The sequence below is a fragment of the Parasteatoda tepidariorum genome, chromosome 3 (assembly GCF_043381705.1).
Source record: "Parasteatoda tepidariorum isolate YZ-2023 chromosome 3, CAS_Ptep_4.0, whole genome shotgun sequence".
In the NCBI taxonomy this organism is placed as follows: domain Eukaryota; kingdom Metazoa; phylum Arthropoda; class Arachnida; order Araneae; family Theridiidae; genus Parasteatoda; species Parasteatoda tepidariorum.
The window spans coordinates 85,143,991-85,169,243 of NC_092206.1; the positions used below are offsets into that span (position 1 = coordinate 85,143,991).

A 25,253-nucleotide genomic window follows, 5' to 3' on the forward strand; every position below is an offset into this window, starting at 1 on the left:
TATGGTACACGCAGTAATATTCAAGATTATTCAATGACTTCGGGGAACGAACCTGTGACTCACTCTAGTATGGTTTGGGATCTTTCCTTTTTAATTTCTTGATAATTAATTTGCTCTTAATTACTTCCTTCGAGTTCATTTTAAGTTTATATAATGATGCATAACTCTTTAATTGATTTGGGGTTGATTCCAAGTTATTACCAATCTAAAAAAGATAGGTAAGTACTTTACTTAAGTCACATTAGAGCTGTACAATGGGCTATTGGTGACGATCTAGGGAACATCCCTGAGGAGGATTCAAAGACATATCATCACAATTCGTGGGGCCACTTCCTCAATTTAGACATAGATCTGAACGGGAAGGAAATTTTCTTTTCTCCAGAACCCTGTACCCATGGTAATGCTCAGCTATCGATCGCAGGACTTTTGATTACACAGATTTTATGAACACGTATATCTTATGTAGTTGGTAGGTCTTAGCGGAGTCGAGGATCGAACCCCGGATCCTTAGGACCTGAGTTCGATTGTCTAACCGCTGGGCTACCTCGGCCCCAATTAGAAGGTTGTTGCTGTAGTTCATTTACGTCGCACTTGAGCTGCACAATGGGCTATTGGCGACGGTCTGGGAAACATTCCTGAGGATGATCCGAAGACATGTCATCACAATTTTAATCCTCTGCGGAGGGGATGGCACCCCCGCTTCGGAAGTCCAACGACCTGCACGCGAAGTCGAGCACTTTACGGTAGAACAGTTTAACGAGGACTAATACCGCACACCCTCACCACACAACGTTTAGTCCATTGCGGGACACCAACCTACCTAATGTCCCCTTCCAATTGGGTCCCGCAGTGGACTGATCGTTAAGACACGGTTCCCAGTAGATCACCGAAGTCAAGCATCACTGGCTGCTGTCAGTGTGCGGGTGGGTGACCACTAGAATCAGTTTGCGTAGGGAATGAGGGTGTGTGGTATTAGTCCTCGTTAAACTGTTCTACCGTAAAGTGCTCGACTTCGCGTGCAGGTCGTCGGACTACCGAAGCGAGAGTGCCCTCCCCTCTGCAGAGGATCAAAATTGTGATGGCATGCCTTCGGATCATCCTCAGGAATGTTTCCCAGACCGTCGCCAATAGCCCATTGTTCAGCTTTAGTGTGACGTAAATGAGCTACAACAACAACAACAATTGGGAGGTTGGTTCTTTATTTACGTTGCACTAGACCTTCACAATAAGTACTGTAGCTGTTATAGGCAAACGATTGAAGAAGTGCCCAGAAATACTGTGGGAGTTGAACCCGCTACCTCATATTCTTTCTGCAATTGGTTGATCGATTACATTCTAAAGTCGTGGAGTCACCTTCTAGTTTCTGTATTTATATTTTTATTTCATTGTTACTCATACAGATGCAGGACATATTGAAAGATTTTATCAAATTGAAGGATGGATAGCACCCATTGGAAAAGCACATCACAAAGGTACATCCAAGGTTACGGCGAGATTCGAAAGCACTACTTTCACGCTACAGAGTATTTGGTGAAACGGCGAGACCGCTCGGCCAGGGAGGCCCTATGTTTTTGTATAATAGTCTTCAAATTGGTTGGAAATAGGCAGTCGGAAGCATATTCAAAAGATAAATCTATTTTCTTGAACTTAATCTGTAATGAGGTTAGTAAGGATTCCGTTCATACCGTTTAATGTAAACTGGATAAGGCTTAATTGAGGTAAAAAAATATTGTTAATATGATTTATTAAAATAGCTTTGTAATTATGTTCTTGATTTTGTTCTTCTTTTTGTAATTTATTCTTAATTTCTAATTTTGATGTACCGTAAATAATGGCTCTTCCGACATTTTATTTAAAGTAATTTGTATAACTTTTTTTTTTAATATAGAATTATTAATGTTNAAGTAATTTGTATACTTTTTTTTTTAATATAGAATTATTAATGTTTATTGGGGTTTAATATAATGCTGCCTAAAACTTTATAGGGCATTAAGTTATTCTCGTTTTTCAAATGTTGAATTATTATTCATACTATAGTGTTTCATATAAGTATCATATTTATTATTATAGTCATAAAAATGAATTGTGATCAAACTGGAATACAATCTGGAATTTTTATTAAATTGAAACATCATCTGAAATTGATATTAAACTGGGAATCAATCGCATGATTCAAAAATTCATTCATTTCAAATCGTTTTGTACTGAAAACAGTTTAAAAGGGTGATAAAATTGATTGAACTTCTCAACGTAAATTGAACACATAAACTTAGGAGTTCGGAAGGAAAAGCGAATTTTTTATTGATAATAGTCATTACAATATGTTTTTTGTGGATAATTTTTGATTTACGAAATTGGAAATATACATAACAAAAGGACAAAATACAGATTTCAATGTTTGAATCCTAAAAAAATTTGAGAATTAATTTCACGTGTGAAAAGTTATGCAACTATCTTTGATTTTAAAAAAATTATGTAATACCAAAACATGTTAGAGGGAAAAGAAAACACAATTAAATGCTGAACGTTACACATTCGTAAATAATTTTTTCTTCAATATGAATTTCTTGCATTAAATTAAAAGGCTGAAACTGATACTGGCAGAAAAAAAGCGTGAACGAACTCTTTTAGGTGTCTTAAATGTTGTCTAAAATAGTGATCTGAAAGTTTTTTTTCTAGAATTTTATCACCATTCAATTACAATAAAAGTAGCAGTACCTAAGACTTTGAAAATTGTTACATTGTTAATTAGTTTAACAATAATTTTATACTAAAATTGAAAAGCTTTACGTTTCGAACGATTTTAATGAATTTCAATATAACAACGAATAATTATTTTAGTACTTAATATTCCTACGAGTACTATTTTAGTACTTAAAATTTAATATTGTAGTACTTATAATTTAATAATTCGGTGTTAATATCAAAATATTTGACTGCAAATATTTCAGTTTTAATTTGCATAATAAAGTTTTAATTATTATGAAAGAAAATATTTTAACCTTGGTGGTAAGTATACTTCTCACAAATTTCATGAATTTTTAAATGTCAGTGAAAAGCTATTTCCACTAATGATTTTGCAAATTGCTGATTACTTTAGAAAATACTAAAAAATACCAATGAAGGGTAGGTAGGTACTTTATTTACGTTGCACTAGAGCTGCATAATGGGCTATTGGCGACGGTCTGGGAAACATCCCTGACGATAATGCGAAGAGATGGTATCGCAATTTTGATCCTCTGTAGAGGGTGTAGCTCCACTGCGTAGATAGCCCGACGATCTGAGCGTGAAGTCGAGCACTTTGCGATAGAACAGTTCAGCGAGGACCGATACCGTTCACCCTCGGTCCCTACGCAGGCGGATCAAAGTGATCACCAGCCCGATTAATTCACTTGTAATTATAAACACGAAGTTTATAAAAAAGGTTACTTATAAGCACATAAGTTTGAATTTATAGCAAGTACTTAAAGTAGGTAAAAGTTTGGAAATTCTTCCAACCATCGCACCGAAAAAATGGTCTTAAAAAAGAAGTCTAAATGTATTTCTTTTTATAAATCTTAATTCCGAAAATCCTTTAACTTATCATTACTAGAAAAAAGGCCCTATAAAAGGTTAAAAAAATGGAATTTTTCTTAAGTATAATTGTCTTAATTTTAAGTTCCCTTCAAATAATCTTAAGAAAATAGCTACTTTTATTCAAGAAATTGCAAATTTTTTTACGAGTGGAGAATTGTTTTTGAAAACACATACATTTGTATTTTTCTCTTAAATTCATGTATGAACTAGATCTACAATATATTGTTAACCTTGATCGCCAAGAAAACGCCTTTAGCTGTTAAACATTCATGATATTTTAATATGATTAACACAATTAGGCCAGCAATTCAATCGAATTGTCAACATCCGGATGAAATGCGGGCGAACCTCCCATCTTAAAATAAAACGTAATTTACCTAGATTTTAAATATGCGTCATATATTTGTTGTATTAGTGTTCATAGAAAATGTACATCATACTCTAAATTAGAATTTTTTTTTAAGTACAACACACAGAACAGAAATGGAAATTAAAATTTGCCATTATTTTTTTTAATTCTTTAATAGTTTCTTTATTTCTTCCCAATTTTTGCGGGTTTACGACTACTGATGTTCAACTCGTAGCCTTGTAAATTTGAGCCCAATCCAGAAAACAAGTGAACTCCTGGATCAAGTATTTGGAGAAATTTGCTTTTTGTGGAGGACTTTTTGATGGAACTAACTCTGATTTGCATTACATGGACATGAAAACCACGAAAACCTCCGACGGGTAGCCTGATCGCAAGGGGACTCTAACCTATGATCCGCTTACCACTTGGATATTTTACGTGGTCGGTGCGAGCCGAGTGCAGAATCCGTATCGACCAGCCATCGCTGGGATTCGAACCCGGCGCACCTCTTGAGAAGGAGAAAGCTCTATCCCCAGAGCCACTACTGCTCTTTTCTTAATTTTTGATAAGAATCTCGGAAGGTTTATCGTAATTTGAAAAGTGTTTCAGAAGAAGTGTCGGACATTTTATATTTTGTTTTATAACCGGCGTTGAAAAGCGGACTCAATTCCGAGTTGACAACTATTAAAGTTGAACTCCATATCCCTGTAATTTTGAACCCAACTCAAAACAAAAGTAAACTTTTCGATCAAGTATTGGGATAAAATGACTTTTGAGGAGGACTTTTTGGATGCAACTAACTCATATTTTCGTTACATGGAGAGGAAAATTACGAAAATTTCTCACGGTTAGTCAGACAACAAGGGGAATCATGATCCGTCTATTGCTGAGAATATTATACTTCAACACCGTAGTCGATGCGAGGGTGGAGGACATTTCGTATCAACTAGTGCATCGTTGGAATTCGAACCTGGTTCACCTCAGTGGGAGGTGAAAATTCTATCCTCTGAGCCAAAATGCCTTACGTTGTTTTTACTAATAATTTTTTTATCATTTAAAATTTTAAATTTTTTAATAAGTGGCCACTTTTAAAAATGATCCAAATGACACATCGGTTCGTAGCAAAATTTCCTAATCTTACCCTATATTGGCAGGAATATTTTAAGTATGATTTTTAATTAGTGCTGATGATATTTTAGGACACAAAAACGTACTATTTCTGAATGAACATAAATCTTTTCGACGTACTCTGTTTTTCCCTACAAAATGCAGCACTCTATAATAGTGGAAAGGACACTTTCAGTTTTGAACATTTTTTTAAGTTTCTCACGAAATACTTGAAAGATTATTTTGTAACTTTAGAGATGTTTAATTCATGCAATTTTTCATACTTAGCAATAAAATTTAAAGCTTTCAGAGGTTTAGGAGACCTATGAAAGAAAACAAGTATTTTTGAACCCCCTATGCCAGAAAATCAAACAATAAACTTGTAACTTGTATCGATTACTTTAGTTGTTATTCTTAATAACTACATTAAGTTTCGTAAACCTGGAGTATATATTTATGGAGATATGGACATTTTTATAAAAAAAATTACTTTTTTTGCCTTACGTTTTTCCGTTATTACTTTACAGATATTCAACGGAATTAAAAATTTTTTGGAGCAATTTAAGATCAATTACAAAATTGTCGACTTAGAAATATTCGTTAAAAACTGCGCAATTTATGAGTATTTAAGCTAGTTCTTTTATACTGAGAAAGCATTGAAAAAAATTTATAATTTTTTTCATAATTTTGTAGTGAATCGTATATGGCAACTAATAAAAAAAATAACTTGAATATCTTGAAAATTAAAAAGTTTTAAGCAATTTTCTAAGCAGTTTCTGTACTTTTCAAAAGAAAGCTCGAAATGATCAGGCTTTTTTCACAAATTTTATTTTGTATCACGAGACAAAATTTAATGACAAATGATATTACCTTAGAATAACCATCCGGAAACTAAACTTTGATGATTTAGAGAAAGAAAACAAACAAAAAGAAACATACTTTTCTGGGGAGTGGTCCTCCACAATGCCGGTTTCATTTTTAATAAATCTTGTTTAATAGTACAAGGTGAAATGTGTGGATAACCCATTATAGTTTTGAGCTTGTTTTTAAAAAATTACGAAACTACTTAGAAAATTGATTGAAACTCTTTAAATTTTTAAGATATTCAAATAAAGCTTTTATCATTAGTTGTCAAATATGATTTCCTAAAAAATTAAAAAACTTTTATAAAAGTTTTCTGTGTGCAGTATAAAAGAACTAGCTTAAATACTCATATCTTAAACAGTTTTTAGCGAATTTTTTTAAAATTTTAAATTAACAATTTTATAATTAATTTTAAATTTTTCCAAAATTTTTACTTAATTCCGTTGAATATTTATGAAGTTATAGCAAAAATACGTAAGGCGAAATTTTTTTATTTATTTATAAAAATGTCCAAATCTTCATAAATATTTACTTTAGGTTTACGAACTTTATGCAATTATTAAAAGTAACATTTAAAGTAATTGATACAAGTTTTTTGCCTGATTTTCGGCCATAGGTGTTCAAAGCTACTTGTTTTCTTTTGTAATTTGTTGCAGGTCTTCCAAACCTCTGCAAGGTTTAAATCTTATTACTAAGCATGAAAAATTACATGAACTAAACACCTCTAAAGTTACAAAATAATCCTTAATGTATTTCTGGAGAAATTTAAAAAACTGTCAAAGACTGAAAGTATATCTTCCATTATGTAGGGTAGTGTATGCTTGGTAACTGCAATCTAGCAAATACAGTCTCAGGTAGATTAGTTAACAGAGCATTATTCAAAAAATTGAGCTTCTAAAAACTAATTTTGCTTTTTGTGTATTGCTTAATATCGCTAGAACTATTTAAATTCCCTTTCACACGTTAATAAAATTCGTTTGCCCAAAGATAATTTTGTACAAGAAATAATTGTTTAAAATTACTTATTTATTATTTAAAGTTCAATAACAGAAACTATTTTTAAACTTCGATATGCATACATTTTTACATTATTTTAAACAATGTCTTTTTAAATGACAAAATGTGTCATTTAGAAATTGATTTATTAATTTGTGAGCAAATATATCTGAAAATGGTCATATTTTGAAATTTTCATTTCTCGAATGCTATTTATCCCATTTCGTCCAAATTTTGAATCTTTTCATTAAGCACTGCATAATTTACAATCTTCTAAATATTTCACTGCCTTACAGTATCTATCATTAATAAATTTAATAACAAAATATTAAAGAAAATATTTTTGCGTGGGCTTTACTTTGGATAAAAGAGTTTTATAATTGTGTGTAAAGTTCTTTAGACTCTCTTAAATATCTCCAGAGATACGATGAAATAGTTAAATTTAAAATTAACATTAAGAAGAGCCAAATTGAACTCTCTTATTTTTCAGACTGTAGCTAAACCTCCTGTAGTACCTAACCTGAGCTGAACCTAAACCTCCTTAAAATAGCTATTGATCCTCCCGGAAAATAGCTATTGATCTTCAAAAATTTGTGTCTGACGGAAAAAAGTATCTTTAGTCAGAGCAAGTTGGTGTTTTATCTAATTTCGTAACAAAAATATCACTTCTGCTAGTTATCTATCATGCTTAGGGCCCATAGAGAGATAGAAAAGCCATCAGATCGGTCTTTGACCCTTAAATCCCTTGAAATTCTTGTATATTTAGTTTGCATCTTAGTATATAAAAATCCGGTGATTTGATTAAAAAAAAAGTATTTGTAGGTTGTTCTGTTTTTATTTTTCTCTTTTCTTTTTCCATTTTTCGCAGGGGTGCAGTTTGAAATAAGAATTTAAGGATTCTTTTCAAGAGAAATTTTTTAAAAAAAAGTTAAAATATTTATATGCATCATAAGTTTTTACTTCTAAAGTTATATTTTTGTTTTCTAATAATTCATGCTAGATTTTCTTAATGTGAAAAGATATTGTTGTTGTAGTTAAAACCAGAAACTCTCCACTATGCAGTTTAGAATGAATTTCTTTCTTCCTATTCGACCACTAAATCGATCTTCAATGTTTTAGATGCTAAGTTAAACATCGAAAAATGCAGTTATCATCGAGACTCCTGTACTTCATCTTAAGTAAGTTATAATAAATGCCTCTTTTTTAACAAAACTGTTAGTTGATGTATTGCTGTTCACTCATGTATATAATTCATTTAAATTGACCTGGCACAACAACTGCAGCAAAAATTTTCTTAGATCAGTTTCTTAAATCTTCTGTTTAGGATGAGTGAAAAGTGACAAAAACACTGCTCCACTCTTAACTTCAAATAAGAACTTTAACTTTTTATAGTATTGTTGTTTATCATTCAGTGTTAATCAAAGAGATTTATGGAAAAATGTTTTTTGATATTTTTAAAGAATCTTTTTTTGAAAAAAAGCATTAAAATGTATAGAAACATCAGGAAGCTGTTTACGAAATACATTTAATCGTTGAAAACCATTTTTATCTAAATACTTAAAAAAATTGATTTTCTGTACTTTGCAGCCAACAATAATTTATTTTTGAACCCGAAAATTTGAGTGCTTCCAAATTGTTTTTAGCCTTTCTTAAAAAAGAAAAAATTAAGCTCGTCAATATCCATTATTTTTATTTACCCACATTTTTACAAAACTTTATACTATGTAATATTGAATGAAAAATCCAAATTTTGCTAGAAATTAGTTTACGTAACAGAGTTAAAAAAAAAACGAATTTTTATTTTAAGATTTACGTGACATAATTGAAGAAAGGTAAAAATTACATAAATTAAATAAGCGGAGTTGAAGATTTGAAAATTTTGTTTATATAATAGTTAAATAATTGTTCTAAATAATTATAAAAAATTAATTTTCTGCCTTAAACTATATTTTGTGAAATGTATTACCCATTGGCCAAATGGGTGTTTTGAGTTTGATGGCTTGCGCACCTTATTTGGACGTCATCACACTTTTGCACTGTGTTCAAGAGTTATAGTAAACAGTGCGCATGCGTCACCATTGCATGCGTTATGGCGACCGCTGCTGTTTGATAATTTATTTAGAATTATTTTTTTACTTTTAATTTTGTTATGCATTAAGTTGGGGAGTTTATTTTTGAGATATGGGACCAGAGAGATCTCATAAATACTTATTGAGTTGTGAATAAAAGAGAATTTCATCATTTGAACGACGATGCATTTTTGTTTTTATGGTTTTAATTAAGAATCAGAAATTCTAATCCACAGTTCAAACTGGATCGTTTTCAATACTAATTCAGGTGAATATCACAAATAAAGAGAGTAAAAAAAAAAAAAATTAGACTACAACTATTTAGCCAATAGGTAACCTGTGATAGCCTTTTGGTGATCAAATTTTTTTTATTGATTTTGAATTTTTTAAAAAAAAATTATTATTGTTATTGTGGGCAAAGCGCTTATTTTTTAAAAATTCTACATTACGGGCTTAACGATAGTTTGTTCAAAAAAATCCAATTATGAGAAAAAAAATCTTTTTCTTTTAAATTTTTAATTTTGTGAACTATACATAAACTTTCTTATAATCAAGCATAATTATTTCATTTTTATAGGAATAAAAATTAATGGTTATTTTTATCCTTTCTTTAGGTTTGCTACATTTTCAATTAACTGTAAGTATTATTTATGATTAACATATTTGACATTTTTGTGAAATTTATTTTTGAAAAGTGTTTATCTTAAGGTTTTTAATACGTCTATAGAATTTTAGTGTTGAGGTTTTTCATTCAATATTTTTTCACCATGTGTAAAATTATCGAGACCGTTGCATTTCAAGAATATGATTTTTTTCCGAAGTTTGTTTCATACCGTACGCAGTTTTTCATTGTTCTATAAAATTTAATCGAAGTTTAAATAGTTTTAATAATGAAAATTTATTGTACCTGTTACGAAATGCATTTAAATAAAAGTTTCAATAAATTTTCGATGTTATTTATGATACATATTTGCGAGATGATTCAAAACAGAGGTTTTTAACTTCGAGAGAAGGTAAAATCGAATCATAAAGATTGAGAATTGCATACCAACCCATAGACTGATGTGTCCACGCATACCGCTAGACCCTCTTTTCCTGCAATGAACTGGCTGCTCAAGAGCATTTGAACCGATGCTTATATCCATCTTCATTCTCTTCATTTTTATTTTAGTTTCATATTTCTTAATTATTGTTTGAATTGCACTCAAGTAGACCCAAATTAAAATGCTTATCAAAGATTATTCATTTGGCGATTGATTAGCAAAGCTGGACGAATTGTTCGCCAAGTCAATAAATCATATTAGAATAGTTATTTGTTGGAAGGTTCCGATAAAAATTTAAAAAAAAAACAGTTACAGTCATGACGATTTAGTTAAATCAATGTAACGGTTCAAATGTGCATAAAAGGCCAGTCCATTATTACGAAGCACCCCTAATGACGTATGAATTTTGCCGTTAGTTGCTATATTATTCTCGATTCTTAAGATATGCCTTACTCTCTCCAAGAATCATCAGGTATATTTAATAATAATAATAGTTCATCTATATTTCTGAACCCAAGAACTAAACATATGTCTGGCAGTTGTAAAGAACGCATTTGATTTAGAGTAATTAATTTTTAAAAATAATACTGCTTAAAAAATCTTTTGCTTGACATATTTAGATTATAATTAGGTTATTATAGGTAAGGCATAAATAAGTTATGAAAAAGATGGTTCTACGCATAGCACAATATCCGAACTTGAAATTTCTAGAAGCATAAAATATGAACTTTTAATGAAGTTTGTAGTTATTATATGCACTCAAATACTTTTGAGATATAAAGCAAAAAGAAATTAAAATTCTTCTGATTATTTTAAAAACTTAAGGCCGCCAATCGTGGTCATCGTGGTCAACACAAAAAGAGCTAGTGTTTATAAACATTTGATGATATTTCTATAGTTAATTGGTGAATGTTGTATAAGTAATAAAAACTTCTGTGCGTGATTATTATCAAGAAAAAAATTAATAGAATTTTAATATATTTTAAAGATGGTCTTTTAATTAGCTGATTAGATTGACGCAAGCATATTGTCGAAGAACTAATAAAATTTTACTTTCGGATACAAGTTTTTAATGTTGATAATATTTTATATTCTTTGGGATAGCGATTTCAAGTTATATAAATCTATATTTTTACTCGTAAAAGAATTCAAATGTATCTTGAAAATATGAGAAAAAGTTACATATTTTTCTATTGAAATGATAACGAAGCAGTTCGAAGATGTGAACAAATTTGCATAACATATATTTTTTTTATAAATATTCATTTCTTTACTATTTTACGACAAGGTGTAAGAATGAACTTATAGAAGAGCTAATTACGAGTAAAATTTAGGAAGATATGGAAATTCACTGGGCCATCATTGCTCAGTGGTTAACGCCCTCAGCTGTCATAGTGGAGTAATAAGGTTCGGTCCCCGATGTCGAATTAAAACTCACCCAGCTACAGATCAGTGAGTATCAGCTTATCAGTGAAGGTAAATGCAGAGGTGCACAATGCAATTGCTTATGAAATTGTGAAGCTATGATCTCCATAATCCTTCAGTCCCGTTATCAGAAGTTCAGAAATAACTCATTTACCAATGACGAAGGCTAAATTTTTTCTGTATTTGCTCAATTGTTCTAAATACATGTTGTCCAAACTTACTTTTAGCATGTGCGAACAGTTTATATAAAAGTATGCAGTAGAAATTCATGAAAATAAGTAGTGGCATAGTGGGAAAAATATCTATCAAAGCAAAACAACTCATCTGCCAGTCACGTTTTCTTATAACTTGACCTCTGAAATCCCCAGACTTTGATCCTTGCATTGAACGAAGGGCGAGAAATAGATTAACGTGATCCCGTAACTTCATAATATTTTTTCATACAACACTCATTTCCTCATATTATTCGCAGGTATACGTTGCTTTCAACGATTGATCATGCAAACTTGCATTTTTAGATGGTAGCAGACAATGCTCATCATATGAATCATGGTTTGTAAACAAGAGAATGTTAAATTTTATAGGTTCTTGTTATAGTCTGTAAAAGATCTTATATACCATTTAGAGGTGGTCTCTGGAAATATTTTTTGCGAGTTTAAGTTCCTATTATTTATATCATTTTGATATTACCCTGTTTTCACGAAATCCTGATGTGTGATTTTGATATAGCCTGTTCATAATTAAAAAAAAATCTGATTATGGACACTCAGTGTCCATAATCACGTATAAGATTATATTCTAATTTAAAATTTTGCGATTAAAGATATATTTTTTTTGAACACACAGGTTCTAGCAAAAGTGCGTGGCATTCCGGGTGTGGATTATCCTAATTATTCTTCTATACCCAAAACTTCTTTTAAATGCCCAGATTTTAAGCCAGGATTTTACGCGGATTTAGAAACAAGGTGTCAGGTTAGTAAAGTAAATCTTCTCTTTTATGAAGACTGCTACTGAATAAAATAACGCAATAAAAATTTATTACTTTTAGGTTTTCCATTACTGCTACGAGCATCGAAAAGAGAGCTTTTTGTGCCAGGAAGGTACGATATTTAACGAAGCAATTAAATCTTGTGATTACTGGTACAGCTCAGAATGTGATTCCACACAAACTTTGTATGAAGCTACAGAAAGAAAATTGAAACAGAGTCCATACAATGATGTTCCACTAGTACCGGTTAATGCTGAAACTAACAATATCTTTGACAAAATGGCCGCACTTTATGAACCAAAGAAGCATACTGAAAACTTTATGCTCAAAGAGCAAGAAGAAAAAGCTGGTAATAACTATTTTGAAGATTTAAGCGATAATGGCAACGAAAACTATGAAACTGATTCTACTTATCCCCTTCCTGCACCAGAGATACTTTTGAATGAGATGACAGAAAACAGCCTAACGGAAGATAATATTAGTGATTTCGTTAAATACGAACATGATTCAGTAGAAGGAGATGGTGTCGATATCAGATTTCACGACAATTCTGTTCAAATTTTTCCATATAATAATAATGAAGTTTATATAAGCAGCATTGGGTCTCTCAGTGAAACTGAGTCTAGTTATCTGAACCAAGACACCACGACTGATAAAAAGAACAAGTATGAAAGATACAATACTGAAGAGCAGAATAAATTATTCACTACCCATTATCCTCAACCCTTAGATAACATTAACTTTTCTGATCATGAATCATCTGGAAGTTTGTTGATCAAACGCTTATCAGACAATTCAGATGTGCCAAAGAAAAGGTTTCGTCGAAAACCAACATACGTAGTTTTACAAACTCAAGAATCAGATGAATCCACTTCAAAAAGCACTGCATATGGCGTGGAACAAAATCAAGCAATCAAAGATGTATATGGTGATAAATCGAATGCATACCACCACACTTTTCTTACAGAGTCTCCTACACCAGGTATCAAAGAGACTGAAACCAAATTGAAAGAAGATTTAGTTCAGAAGTCTGATAGAAAATTTAGAAGAAATAGGAAAACTCTTCAGACGTTTACAGATCAATCGGAAAATCTCCAAAATGAAGCAAAATTTGCGGAAGAATATCAACCAACCAAAGATATATACATTGATGCAGTGACTGTATACCAATCTTCACACAAAGAGTCAACTCTTACACACTTTCCAGAGGCTGGGAAAAATTCTGAGAATATTAAGATGTCCGTCAAGAAACCTAGACAAAATAGGAAAAAAATTCATATGTTAGTTGACGAACCGGATGAAGAAAATGATGAAACAAAAGAACTTGTTAAAGAATATGAAACTATAAAAAATGTATACTCTGATAAAGAAAATGCATATCACTCTTTGCAAACAAATACAGACTCGTTTATATTGGATAAAGTAACTGAAAACAAACCTGAGGTTTTCAATATATCTGCTGGAAAACCAATTCTAAATAAAACCCTTGGAATGTACATCGGTGAATCTAAAAAAACCAACGCCGAATTAACGGAATCAACTAAATTAAATCAAGAATTTATAATGCCTGCAAATATAATGAGCCCTTCCTTCGAAACTGACGAGGAACCTGTAATTTTAGTGTCAAATGATACAACTATTTCAGAAGCTCATACTTTCATAACACAACCGGCAATAACTCAAGCCGCAATATCAATTACACCAATAGCACCAGATTCAATTACTATACTTAAACTTATAGAAAATGAACTAGAAGACGCAGATGTTATAATGAAAAATTTCTCACATGTAGAAGAACCTCATATTAGTTCTCATGAGCTGAAAACTTCTGAAACAGATGTTATGAACAAGGAACCTCATATTCATGAAAGTAATCCAGCAAGTGTTTTTGAAAAGGTTACGCAAAACAATCAGAATTTTATTCCTCTTTTATTAAATATGAATTCGAAAATTGAAGATCAGACATATTCGGAACAAGACACGAACCTTGCTAGTAATAAAAATATGCATTCTGAAGTTCAAGATAATGTATATTTGGAAGAAGAAATAAATTCTGATACTATAAGTATGAATTCTGCAGATGAAGATTTGGTGTATTCAGAACAAGACATGAATCTTGATGATAATAAAAATATGCATTCTGAAGTTGAAGATAATGTATATTTGGAAGAAGAAATAAATTCTGATACTATAAGTATGAATTCTGCAGATGAAGATTTGATATACTCAGAACAAGAAATAAGTTCTGATAATACTTTATATGTCGATTCTGCAGCTGATACGGCATATTCAGAACAAGAGACTTATCCTCATCATATTGTAAATATGGACTCAGAATTTGAAGAGTTGGAACATTCAGGTGAAGAGATGAATCTTGGTGATATTGTAACTCACGTGATAGATGACCAGTCTCATGCAATTAGCTACGAAATTTTGAAATCAGGTGAGCAAGCTGATCAGTACGAGGGTCAGAATAATTACGGAAATGGAGAATATGGATTTTCAGGAGCATATGATATGTTTTCTCAAACTATAGATTCAGACTCCAATAATTACGTTTTGATTAGCACCTTATCCCCAATAGCAATTACAGATGAGTCATCAACAGCTGATTTTCTGGATGAAGATAACAATAAACACAACGTAATATATGAAAATTCTGATTCGTTTGAAGATGAACAAATGCATTATGTTAATAACTTAAAAGCAATGTATCCAGAACATGAAGGATTAATGTCTGTTGATGAAGAAATAAATTCAGATATGAACGCCGCGATTTCTGATTTAATTAATGAAGATGAAACAAAATCTTTCGCTGATAAAACTGAAGACTTTGATTCAAACGAATTTCATGAAATTTCGAATAATGTAATTAGCACAGAAAGCACTTCATTTAGAGAAGATGTTTATTCTGATGATGTAGAAAATGCTGAATTATATGGTTTAGAAAAAGGTTTGGATTTGAACACGAAGGAGAACGTACCATTGCAAGAAGAAACAGGACATTATAAAGAACAACAGCATTTCTTTGATTTTGAATCATCTACAACATCGGAAAGCATTCCGAAAAACATTATGGAAATTTCAAATCGAACAAATAGCTTTTATAATGAATCATTCGAAAGCTCTATAGTTGTGAAAGATTCAAAATACGAAAATGAGGTTGAAAGGGTGCACATTGCAAAGACCCCGGAAGAACTGTTTAAGACTTCAACAGTTGTAGATCATTTAAATAATACATATGCAGATAAAAACTCACCATTTTCAAAAATTTCTGAAAAATCATTTGGAAGCTCTACATTTGTAGAAGGTTCGAGAGATAATAAAACATATGAATATGGAACAAATGCAAAAAATTCTGAAGAATCATTGGAGAATTTTTATATTATAGAAGATTTAAAAGACATTAATAAAGATGAAAATGCGCCATTTGCAAAAAGTACTGATACAGATTCAACAGAAGCCGAATTTTTTCACATTTATCCGTCTGCAGACGATCAGCTCCCATCTAAAAGTTTTGATGAACAAGATGTCACTACTTTACTTACAAAAACAAGAAAAGGTACTCTTTTGGAAACAAATCTGCAAAATGAGGCGGAGATATCAGATAATTTAAACAGCCATCTAACTGAAAATGAAAATGGAGCTTTTAATGAATTGATATTAAATAAGTTTAAAATTAATCAAGCAAACACCATGAAAGCTACAAGCGGATTTGTTGAAGAGTCACAGGGCGAAGAAGAAAAACCAATTGATTCAGTGTTCCATTCAAGTTCTATGCCACTACCAGCTAACATTTTTGAACAAGGTCTGTACAAGCAGAATTTGCTACAGGATGAAAACTATCAAATCAACAGAGACAAAATTTATCCATCTACATTTTATAAAGAGCTTGATGAATCACAGGAAAAACCTAAAAATGAGAAGTCTGCAGTTGTTAATACATCACATAATAAAAAATATAGAAGCTTGAATTCTAATTTTCCTCTTGATGAAATGAATTTAGAAAATGTAGACGATTTATCTTCAAAATATCGTGAACCTTCGTTACTTTCACTTTTCGAACCTTCACAGACTGTCAAGAAGCTTCTTCCCATAGACTTTTTTGGTTTAAAAAGTAGTAGCATTTTCTCTCCGCCTGTAGGAAAAATATCAAAACCAATTGAAGTAAAGAAATTGGTTGCGTTCGGAAAAAACTTACTTGCATTTAAAAGAGCTAAGCTCAATGATTTTAAATTAATGTTTGATTCATTTATGAACGAGATTTAAAAATGTAAATGTTGTTTTTAATATTTTAAATAAATGTTTATTTATTATCTCAACTTTTTTACTTAACAAATCTATTATAAGTAACAAATACTCAATACAAGGTATAAAATGTTCATGTAAATGATAATCACCACACATATTTATTTTTATAATCTTTGTCAAAAATAAAATCAAAGAAGTATGCATTTCAGGAGTTTCAAATTATTATAAGTGAGCAATATGCAAAAATTATATCAAGTCACAATTGAAGAAAGTGGGACTTAGCTTAATTCACAGGTATAAAGGATATTATAAAATATATTATAAAGGATATTATAAAGGATATATCCCTTATATTAGTACCTGGCTTAATCGCCAGCGGCAGGAACTAATATCTAATTTTATATCGAGGGTCAGAGGAAAGAGTGGAGAGTATAAAGGTGACTATTGGAAAAACCACTAAATTTTATCATGTAATGAAACTGGTTTTGATATTCTTCCATCTCTCCCTTTTCATTAGTAATTTGACAGAGTATGACAGCAGTTTAATTTCTCTCGTGCTTAAATATTAATTTGCAATCTTCAATGTGGGCATATTTTTTAACTTCATTTTTGACGTGAAATCTGAAAATATAAAGTGCGAGGCATCGTGTAGATCAAGCAAAATTATTATTTAAGATCTGATATTAATAATTGGATTTTTGATTGAATTTTAAATATTCGTTTTTGATTTCAGCAACATTGGTCAACAAAAATTGTTCCCAAAGTCCCAAGAATTTCCAAATATGATTGCGGTAATGTTTGCGCAAGGAATTTCTTCTTTTTGTTTTTTTTTTTTTTTTTTAAAAAAAAAAAAAAAAAAAGATAGTGTGTTTAAAGTTTTTATATAATTTATAACGCAATTTTTAATAAAATAGTTTCTTTAAAAAAACAATTAGCATAAAGTATTACAAAAGTTTAATTTATTTAAAAATAGTTTAAATTTATTTATTTGCGATATAAAAAAATTGCTTGAAGCTAATTGTTTCATATCAACTTTGTCTAAATTGTTGAGAAAAATATTAGGACGTTACTTAAATTAGGCTGCGAATAGATCCTCACAAATCTAAACTTAAATAAATTGAAATGAGGTATAGCGCAACGTAGAAATTTCAACTAATCTTTTTGGCATAGTACTTTGAAATTAAAAATGTGAGAAGGATATAATAACGCGTAAAAGTCCAAAAGGCATATTTACGTATGAAATAAGTTTTTCAAAACCTACCAATCAACAAGGGTAACTGCTACGTTAATCTTAAAATTGCTTTCCTCAACCTCGATCTCAACCCTGGAACCCTGTCTCAAAATTATTAGCGTATTCTGAAAGATGATAATTCTCATATTTGGTTATTTTGTATCTATATAAAATTTGCAGTAACTATAGTAAGCAATTTTTTTAGTAACAGTAGCTATGCAACCAATGGTTTTATTAAAAATTAATAGTTTTGTTACCAACTTTCCTGATAAATATGTAAATATAGTTTTCACTTCACTCATATTAATTCGAAAGCATGCTAATTTGCATTGAAAAAAATTCAAGCTTTAAACATTTTGCACTCAGTAAATTTAGTTCAACTTTTGCATGGATTTTCATTGGTATTGAACTGATTGTTGACACTGAAAGGTTTGGTTATAACTCCAAGTTGGCAAAAACTTTTGACGCATAAATTTTCATTGTCTGCAACATAACCAAAATAAATTCTTTTGAATTGATATAGATATGTTCACATTATTTTGTTTAACTCGAGTAGTCAATTAACTAAAACTTGACATAGTGAAGTGTTCGATTTTTTTAAAATTTTTTTAAACAATTTGAAAAGACAATTTAAATATTTAAAAATTTACGTATGTAGGGCCACAAGATTTGCTAAGGTTTTGCACTTACTAGGGTCATTTTACGGTGTTACAGAGCAATTTCTTCTAGAGAGGATTCGCTGCTTAACAACCACGAGAAATATTAAAAAAAAAAAAAAAAAGAAGAAGAAAAAGAAAACACACACAAAGAAAGAAAAATCAAGTAAAGAAACATAGAAGTTGAAAATATTTAACAACAAGCATCATTTAATTATTTCCCTTTTTTTCTCAGACTCATAAAAGTATATATATATATTAAAAATCATTAAAATTTGAGTAGCGGGAAAAGTGATACAGTGCAAGTGCTGAAGTTGCCGAATTCCACTTTCTGTTCTCACGAATCTTTAACTTTCTTAGAAAGAAAATTGGATTAGATTTCTTGTTAGAATCTGAGAATATTTGCAATCTAAACACTAAAGGACAAACATTTCTTAAAAGTTATATAAATTCAGTATGTTAAGGGGTGAATTCTTGGACTCAGTGATCATCTCAAAAATGCTTCAAACTCTTCAACACGTTGAAAGATCGCTCATATGATCTAGTGTGTCACAAAACGGATGTTGGTAGCCGACATTTCCTCTTTCTGTAACATTTTCGACACCCTCAATGCAAAATAAAACGTCAACACAGGAAATGGATTAAAAACCTTACCTTTTACCTACAACTCCTACTAAAAAGATTTTTTTTATTATATTTTTATGATGATGTATGTTTCCTTTTTTGAATATCAACCATCTTAGAACTATCTTTTTTGGTAGGAAAGAAATATAAATTTAGGCTGTATTCCACATATTTTTTTCAAGATATATGCGCTAACTTTTTTTTCTTACATAATTCATAAAACTTTTTTTTTCTTTCAAATTTCGCTTAAAAAAAAAAATTCGTTTTTTTTTTTTTTTAACTAAACGCATACCGAAAGTCATTTATAGGCAATGACTTATTTAATATTACTAATAATGTTTAAAAATTTTTTTACTTAAAATGATTTTATGGCAATAGTTTCGAGAGGGTTATAAATTTAAAAGGTTAGGTAATTATTCAGTTAAGAAAATTATTTCATCAAGATAATTTTACAGCAATAGTTTGAAAAATATTAAGAACTTAAAATTTGAATTAAGGCTAAAAACTCCCTAGTTTACAGAAAATTTTGCCAAAAATAATTTTATATTAATATCTTGGAATAGGATAAGAAAATGTTTCTTTTATAGAGAATTTCCTTTGAAATAGTTTTATAGTAGTAGTTTGTAAGTAATAAAAAATACGAAAGCTAATCTGAGAAGGATTTTTTTTTTATAGGAAATGAATGTAAAGAAAAATATCGAGACTGGTATACGCGATTATTAAAAGAAACATATAAAATTAATTCAAAAAGTAAAATTTTTCTGTACGTTATATTAAGAGGAATTATATATTTTAGAAGTAATTTAAAGTTTTTTATTTCAAATTGTAAACTACAGGTAAATTAAGATATAATTTGCGTACATTATCTTGTTGAGTCAAAAGCTACAAATAACTTGTAAATTGTAAATGTTTCAGGCTGACTTTTTAAAAACATTTTATATCCAATGGTATATATTTTGCGATGCAAGATTTCAAATTTCTTGCAATGATTAAAACTTAAGCTATGTTTCCATAAGGGAAAAAAAAGAATGCTTGTATTCTTTTTTTTTGAATAACAGAAACTCGTTATTCGATTGTTATAATTGCTCATATTTAGTGTGAGGCACCGTGATGATTCTTGCAGGAATGATTCTTGAAAATATTTTATAAATCGAGGTACAAATTTATGAAATGGATTTAACTGTTTCTAGCAATGTTAAATTGTCATGGAACAAGTGCCATTGGATATGGTATCTACACTGTTCTTTCCATAAGACTACACTGTTAAAAGTTCGGGATCAAATCAAGGTATAAAGTACTTTGGGTGTATCTTCCGTAAAATATATTTTTACCGTAAAAATACCATACCGTAATTTTTACAGTAATATTTTTTAATTTGATTCCGTAATTTTACGGCAATTATTGCTGTAAAAATTAAGGTGCATCAGATTTTTTGTTCCGTAACATGTTCCGGTACAAATGGATTTGATGGTAGTAAGTACCAGCACCCTGAGTGCTAGTACTTTTTATCGTAATTTGATCCGTAATTTTTTGCAGTGAACTCTGCAAATGTACAGTGTATTAATATCTTAATGACTTATGTTCTAAGACTCAAGCACACACGAGTGTGACCTCAAATATGCTAATTAATTAGTGCAGAAGATATTTTTTAAGTAACAAAATCAGACTTTAAAACTTTTCTTTGAATGAACGTATCTTTTTTGGATTTGGATTCCTGGGGTAGTGGCCATCTGAAAAATATGGTCCCAATATTTTGGTCAGGAAAACGGTCGATGGTTTGGATTCCTTCATGTGCGCATTTTCCGCATCTTGAAATTTTTTTAAGCGAAAAGAAAATTTTCGTCAGCAATTATAAAATGTGTTTTTTAAAAGACAATTTCATGCAAAAAATTATTTTTTATATTTATTTATTAATTAACATTTTATTAAAGAATTGTCGAAAACATTGCGTAATAAAGTAATAAAACGAAATGAGTGTATATTAATTTTTGACATTTAAAGAATGTAATTTTATGAGGTGAAACACATTTTAATTTTATTTGTTTAAAATAAGTTACCTCACAACTCTTAACAATACGTATCTTATCTTTTTTTAAAATATTTAAAAGTATCTACTTCATTTTAAACTTAATTTTATGAATTTAGCACATTTCATACTAGAATTTGAAATTTTTGAACATTTTGTTTAATGTGTGGTTTTAGTGTGTTTTGATGTAAATCAAAAATGGATTAAAATGTTCAAATTTGAAGTATAAGCATTACATAATGAGAACTGTAACATATCATATAATAAATTATAATTTGCATGTATTTAATAAAATATATTTAAAACTTTTTATATTTTATTAAGTATAAGTTATTTTTTATTTTTACTAAAATATAATATTTATAAAGATTATATTTTACTGTCAATGATCAGTTACTTTTAAAAAATATTTTGAGATGCAAACAGTTTTATTTTTATCTCAACAGATAGAGCCACTAACTCTTTCTTTCCCTTTTTTTAAAAACGTAAAATAATATTTGCCTATTATTATTATTATTATTATTATTTATTAATAGCACGATTATTCGTAGAAAATATTTTGTTGAAATAAGATGAAAACGAATTTGAGTCAGGTATAAAATTAATCTTAATTTTTGCTATGTTTTAGACTGTTTTCCGATCATTTAAGAGAAAAGGTTAAAAAATTTTAAAAATTAGTAACCTATAACAATCCTTATAAGTAAATAATCAATAATAATATAATTTCTCAATTTTTAGTTACTTATTTAAATAATCCTAAAGACTAATCAAAATTATAGATTTAAAACCTTTTCCATGTTGATGATTAATGAAATATTTTGTATCAAAGCACAATATTTAACAAGATAGTTCACAAAAAATATGTAAATTTAAAAACTTTTTAATAAATTTGAATGTCGCATCAACATGTATAATTCACTTTATGATTAAGAAATTATTAATGTATGTTAAAAGGTCTGTAATTGCGTTATGATGTTTTAATGACCCATTACTTAAAAAGAATTACTAATAACATTTTAATAACATCTAATATCTATAGTATCTAATTTATTCCAAGTATTAATACATTATTACCTGGAAAGCCGTTATTATATCATTTCTGCAATTCATATAACATGTTGCAAAATATGAATAATTACAAATAGTAAGTAAATGAATAAAAAAATATTAGATTGAAGAAAATAGCTTTCATACAAATTCAAAATAAATAGTAATAAAAATAAATCATATTTGAAAGAAAAAAAATTAGATTGAAAACAATTTTATTACAATTAACTTCAATGAAAAATTACCGCACTTTAAGAAAGTTTCTTGTAGATCAAATATTAAAATGATATAGAGATTAAATTTATAAGTCACTACTGCTTGTTTTATGCACCTTTTGAGTATTTGTCTAAATATTAATCAGAAATTGTGATAAATAAGTAATTCCTGTTACTTCAATACTAAAACAGATGGCAGCACCAGCTTCAACATTATATCACATTTTAAAAATTGATTGAAAGAAATTATTAAAAATATATAAGAGGTCCTTCCAGGGAAATCCGATAATTTAGTAAACTAAATTTTTCTAAACTATCACTCAATCAATAGAAGTTTATCAAATTATCTCGAATTTATATTATTCCTATTTAATTTATAGTTAGTTTAATTTATTATTTATATAAATAGTTCTGCTTTAAATTTTTTTAAAATTGATATCTACTACTTACTAATTTCTAGTTTTAAAACTATTGGTATAATATTTTTAACTATAATTATTATGTTTATCTATTTATTTAGTTCCTATAATAATTAACTATACATAGTTATTAATAGTAAATATTATACAAATACGCATTTTTCAGATTGTCAGAAATTAATAATTTTTTTAAAACTAATTTAATAGTCATCCCGGCAATTCAATATTTATAATTGACATAAATCTAAAATATTTATTTTTATATTTTCTTTATACATGATTAATAATTTAGTTAGTGATAAAAGAAGTAGCAATGCTCGGAATAATGATTAAATAAATTTAAAACAATTATAATTATTTCCTTCTGTGCACCTATTAGCTTCAATTTTGGCACCTTTACTCAAAATGTGCAGTGAGTAAAACAAAAAAGTGAACAACTTGTTTAACTTTTGATTTAATGATCAGATTTTCATGTACTATGAAATGTGATTTTGCTAATTAACTGATAATATTTCCTGACGAAAATTTTGTTCCCTTATTAGTTTGACTTTCTGAGTATTTTTCTTAAGTTTCGCATTTAAGGAAGTGGTGAATTTAAATTTTTTACTATTTACAATTTGACTGATTTCCTTGATTTAAGAATTATTGGACTAATTTCCTTCAAATTTTGACTTTTGTCATTTACGAGTAGGTAGATTAAATTTGAGTAGAAATTTGTCTAACTTACTATTCAAAGTTTTTTCAACCATTAGCAAATAAATAATAAAAAATAATGCTTTTTTTGCATGAAATATAGTTTTAGATAAATAAGCTTTATAATTGCGTTCAAAAATTGTGTGATTCACTTTAATAATCCAGGAATAATGGCGCTAAGACTTTCGACGGTTCTTTTGCCAAACTGTGGGAACTCCGTATTTTCCAAACTATGACTACCCTTCTAGAATTATATTTAATGAAAGTTATATTTCGAATAGAATTATCTTTGGGTAAATGAATTTTATAATGGTGTGCAAACATTTTTGAATTCGCATAAAAAGTTCCGGAGGTATTTGCAATAAATAAAATTAACATTAAGGGGTCCAAACTTTGAATCACTCTCTGACCAAACTATGGGGACTATATCGTCTGTACTAATTAATTAGCATATTTGAGGTGACCCCAGTTGAACCTTTAAGATTAAATACTGGAAAGTGAATATCTGCTCATTAGATTAAAAGTTATTTAGGGTGGATCATTTTTTATTTTATTTTGAGCACTGTACGCTTCATTTATTTATTATTGAACCTTAACTAGTTGTTCTACTATTCATTATTAAAATTACAACTTTTATTTAAACAAAACCCATTCATTAAGATTTTTGCCTCTAAATTATATATATTTTTTTACTTACAAGACATAAATTCAGTGCTATGCAGCTTTGATAACATTTATATCACACTCCCCTTTGCTAATTGTTATTCACGAGTTTAAAATAGGTTTTACCAGTTTTAAATACTCTTTTGTGTTGTTTATTTGCGTGCATAGTTTTTTAAAGCCATTTTTGACACTCATTTCATTATATTAGGAGGACCGGAAAGTAATGTCTTTTCGCCTCACTAAATATTCGTTAGTCTTAAAAACCAATTAATTTTTTTCGATCCATTACGATTCATTTTCGATTGTTGCTAACGTGAGTGAATACATAATTGATTAAAAATAAAATCTTGATAACAAATATCAAATGCACCGAAACGGCATTACTTTCCAGTCCCTCTAATATATATATTAAAGGCAGTGATTAGGAAACACTCTGTATTTCTGGATATAATAACACACGTCAATAGAGATCACCAATAACTTTTATAAGCCATTTCGGTTCATTCCAGAGAAGCTAAGTTTGTAATAATTATTCGGTCTGTCCAAATGTATAGTTCAGAGACCTGGCCTCAAATAGGAAGTAGTTTTTAAAAGAAAGGTTCACAGAAATATTATTAGCGTTAAAGAAAATAAATATTCTTTGGCGAAGACATTTTATCTGGGAAATGTATAGAATTTTTAAAGAATCGGATATAAACAAGTGTATTGATATTAAAAGATTGAACTGGGCTGCTCATTTTGTCAAAATGGATGAAAAAGATTTTGAAAGAAAATTTATGTGTCAAAGTCCTTTACTAGTCGAAGGCTGAAACAACGATAGCTTGAAGAGAGTCGGTATAGGGCATATATCAACAATGCTAAATCTAATCTTTTTCAATGCACAGTGCAAAAAAAAAAAAAAAAAAAAAAAAAAAAAAAAAAAAAACACAATAAATAAGTTTTAATCTAATAATTAGATCTTCACGTTCTGTTCTAAGACTCATTCTTGATGGTTCGAGGGGCTGACCTCAA

At 29.4% G+C, this 25,253-nt stretch overlaps 1 protein-coding gene across 1 annotated transcript; it reads left to right on the plus strand.

The window, feature by feature from the left end:
- The first annotated feature begins 1,595 nt into the window (after nucleotides 1-1,595).
- Nucleotides 1,596-16,739, plus strand: LOC107436843 (reticulocyte-binding protein homolog 1). The gene is made up of 5 exons (XM_043047406.2): nucleotides 1,596-1,718; nucleotides 8,012-8,070; nucleotides 9,576-9,598; nucleotides 12,276-12,401; nucleotides 12,478-16,739. Exons 2-5 carry the CDS (start codon nucleotides 8,034-8,036, stop codon nucleotides 16,684-16,686), a joined length of 4,395 nt encoding a protein of 1,464 aa, XP_042903340.1. The 5' UTR covers nucleotides 1,596-1,718; nucleotides 8,012-8,033; the 3' UTR covers nucleotides 16,687-16,739.
- Nucleotides 16,740-25,253: the final 8,514 nt, after the last annotated feature.

Bases quoted from the DNA above. Each gene is read 5' to 3' on its own strand.
- LOC107436843 (XM_043047406.2), top strand. From the start codon at position 8,034: ATGCAGTTATCATCGAGACTCCTGTACTTCATCTTAA. The intron at 8,071-9,575 runs GTAAGTTATAAT...TCCTTTCTTTAG, and splicing joins ACTCCTGTACTTCATCTTAA to GTTTGCTACATTTTCAATTA. The intron at 12,402-12,477 runs GTTAGTAAAGTA...TATTACTTTTAG, and splicing joins ATTTAGAAACAAGGTGTCAG to GTTTTCCATTACTGCTACGA.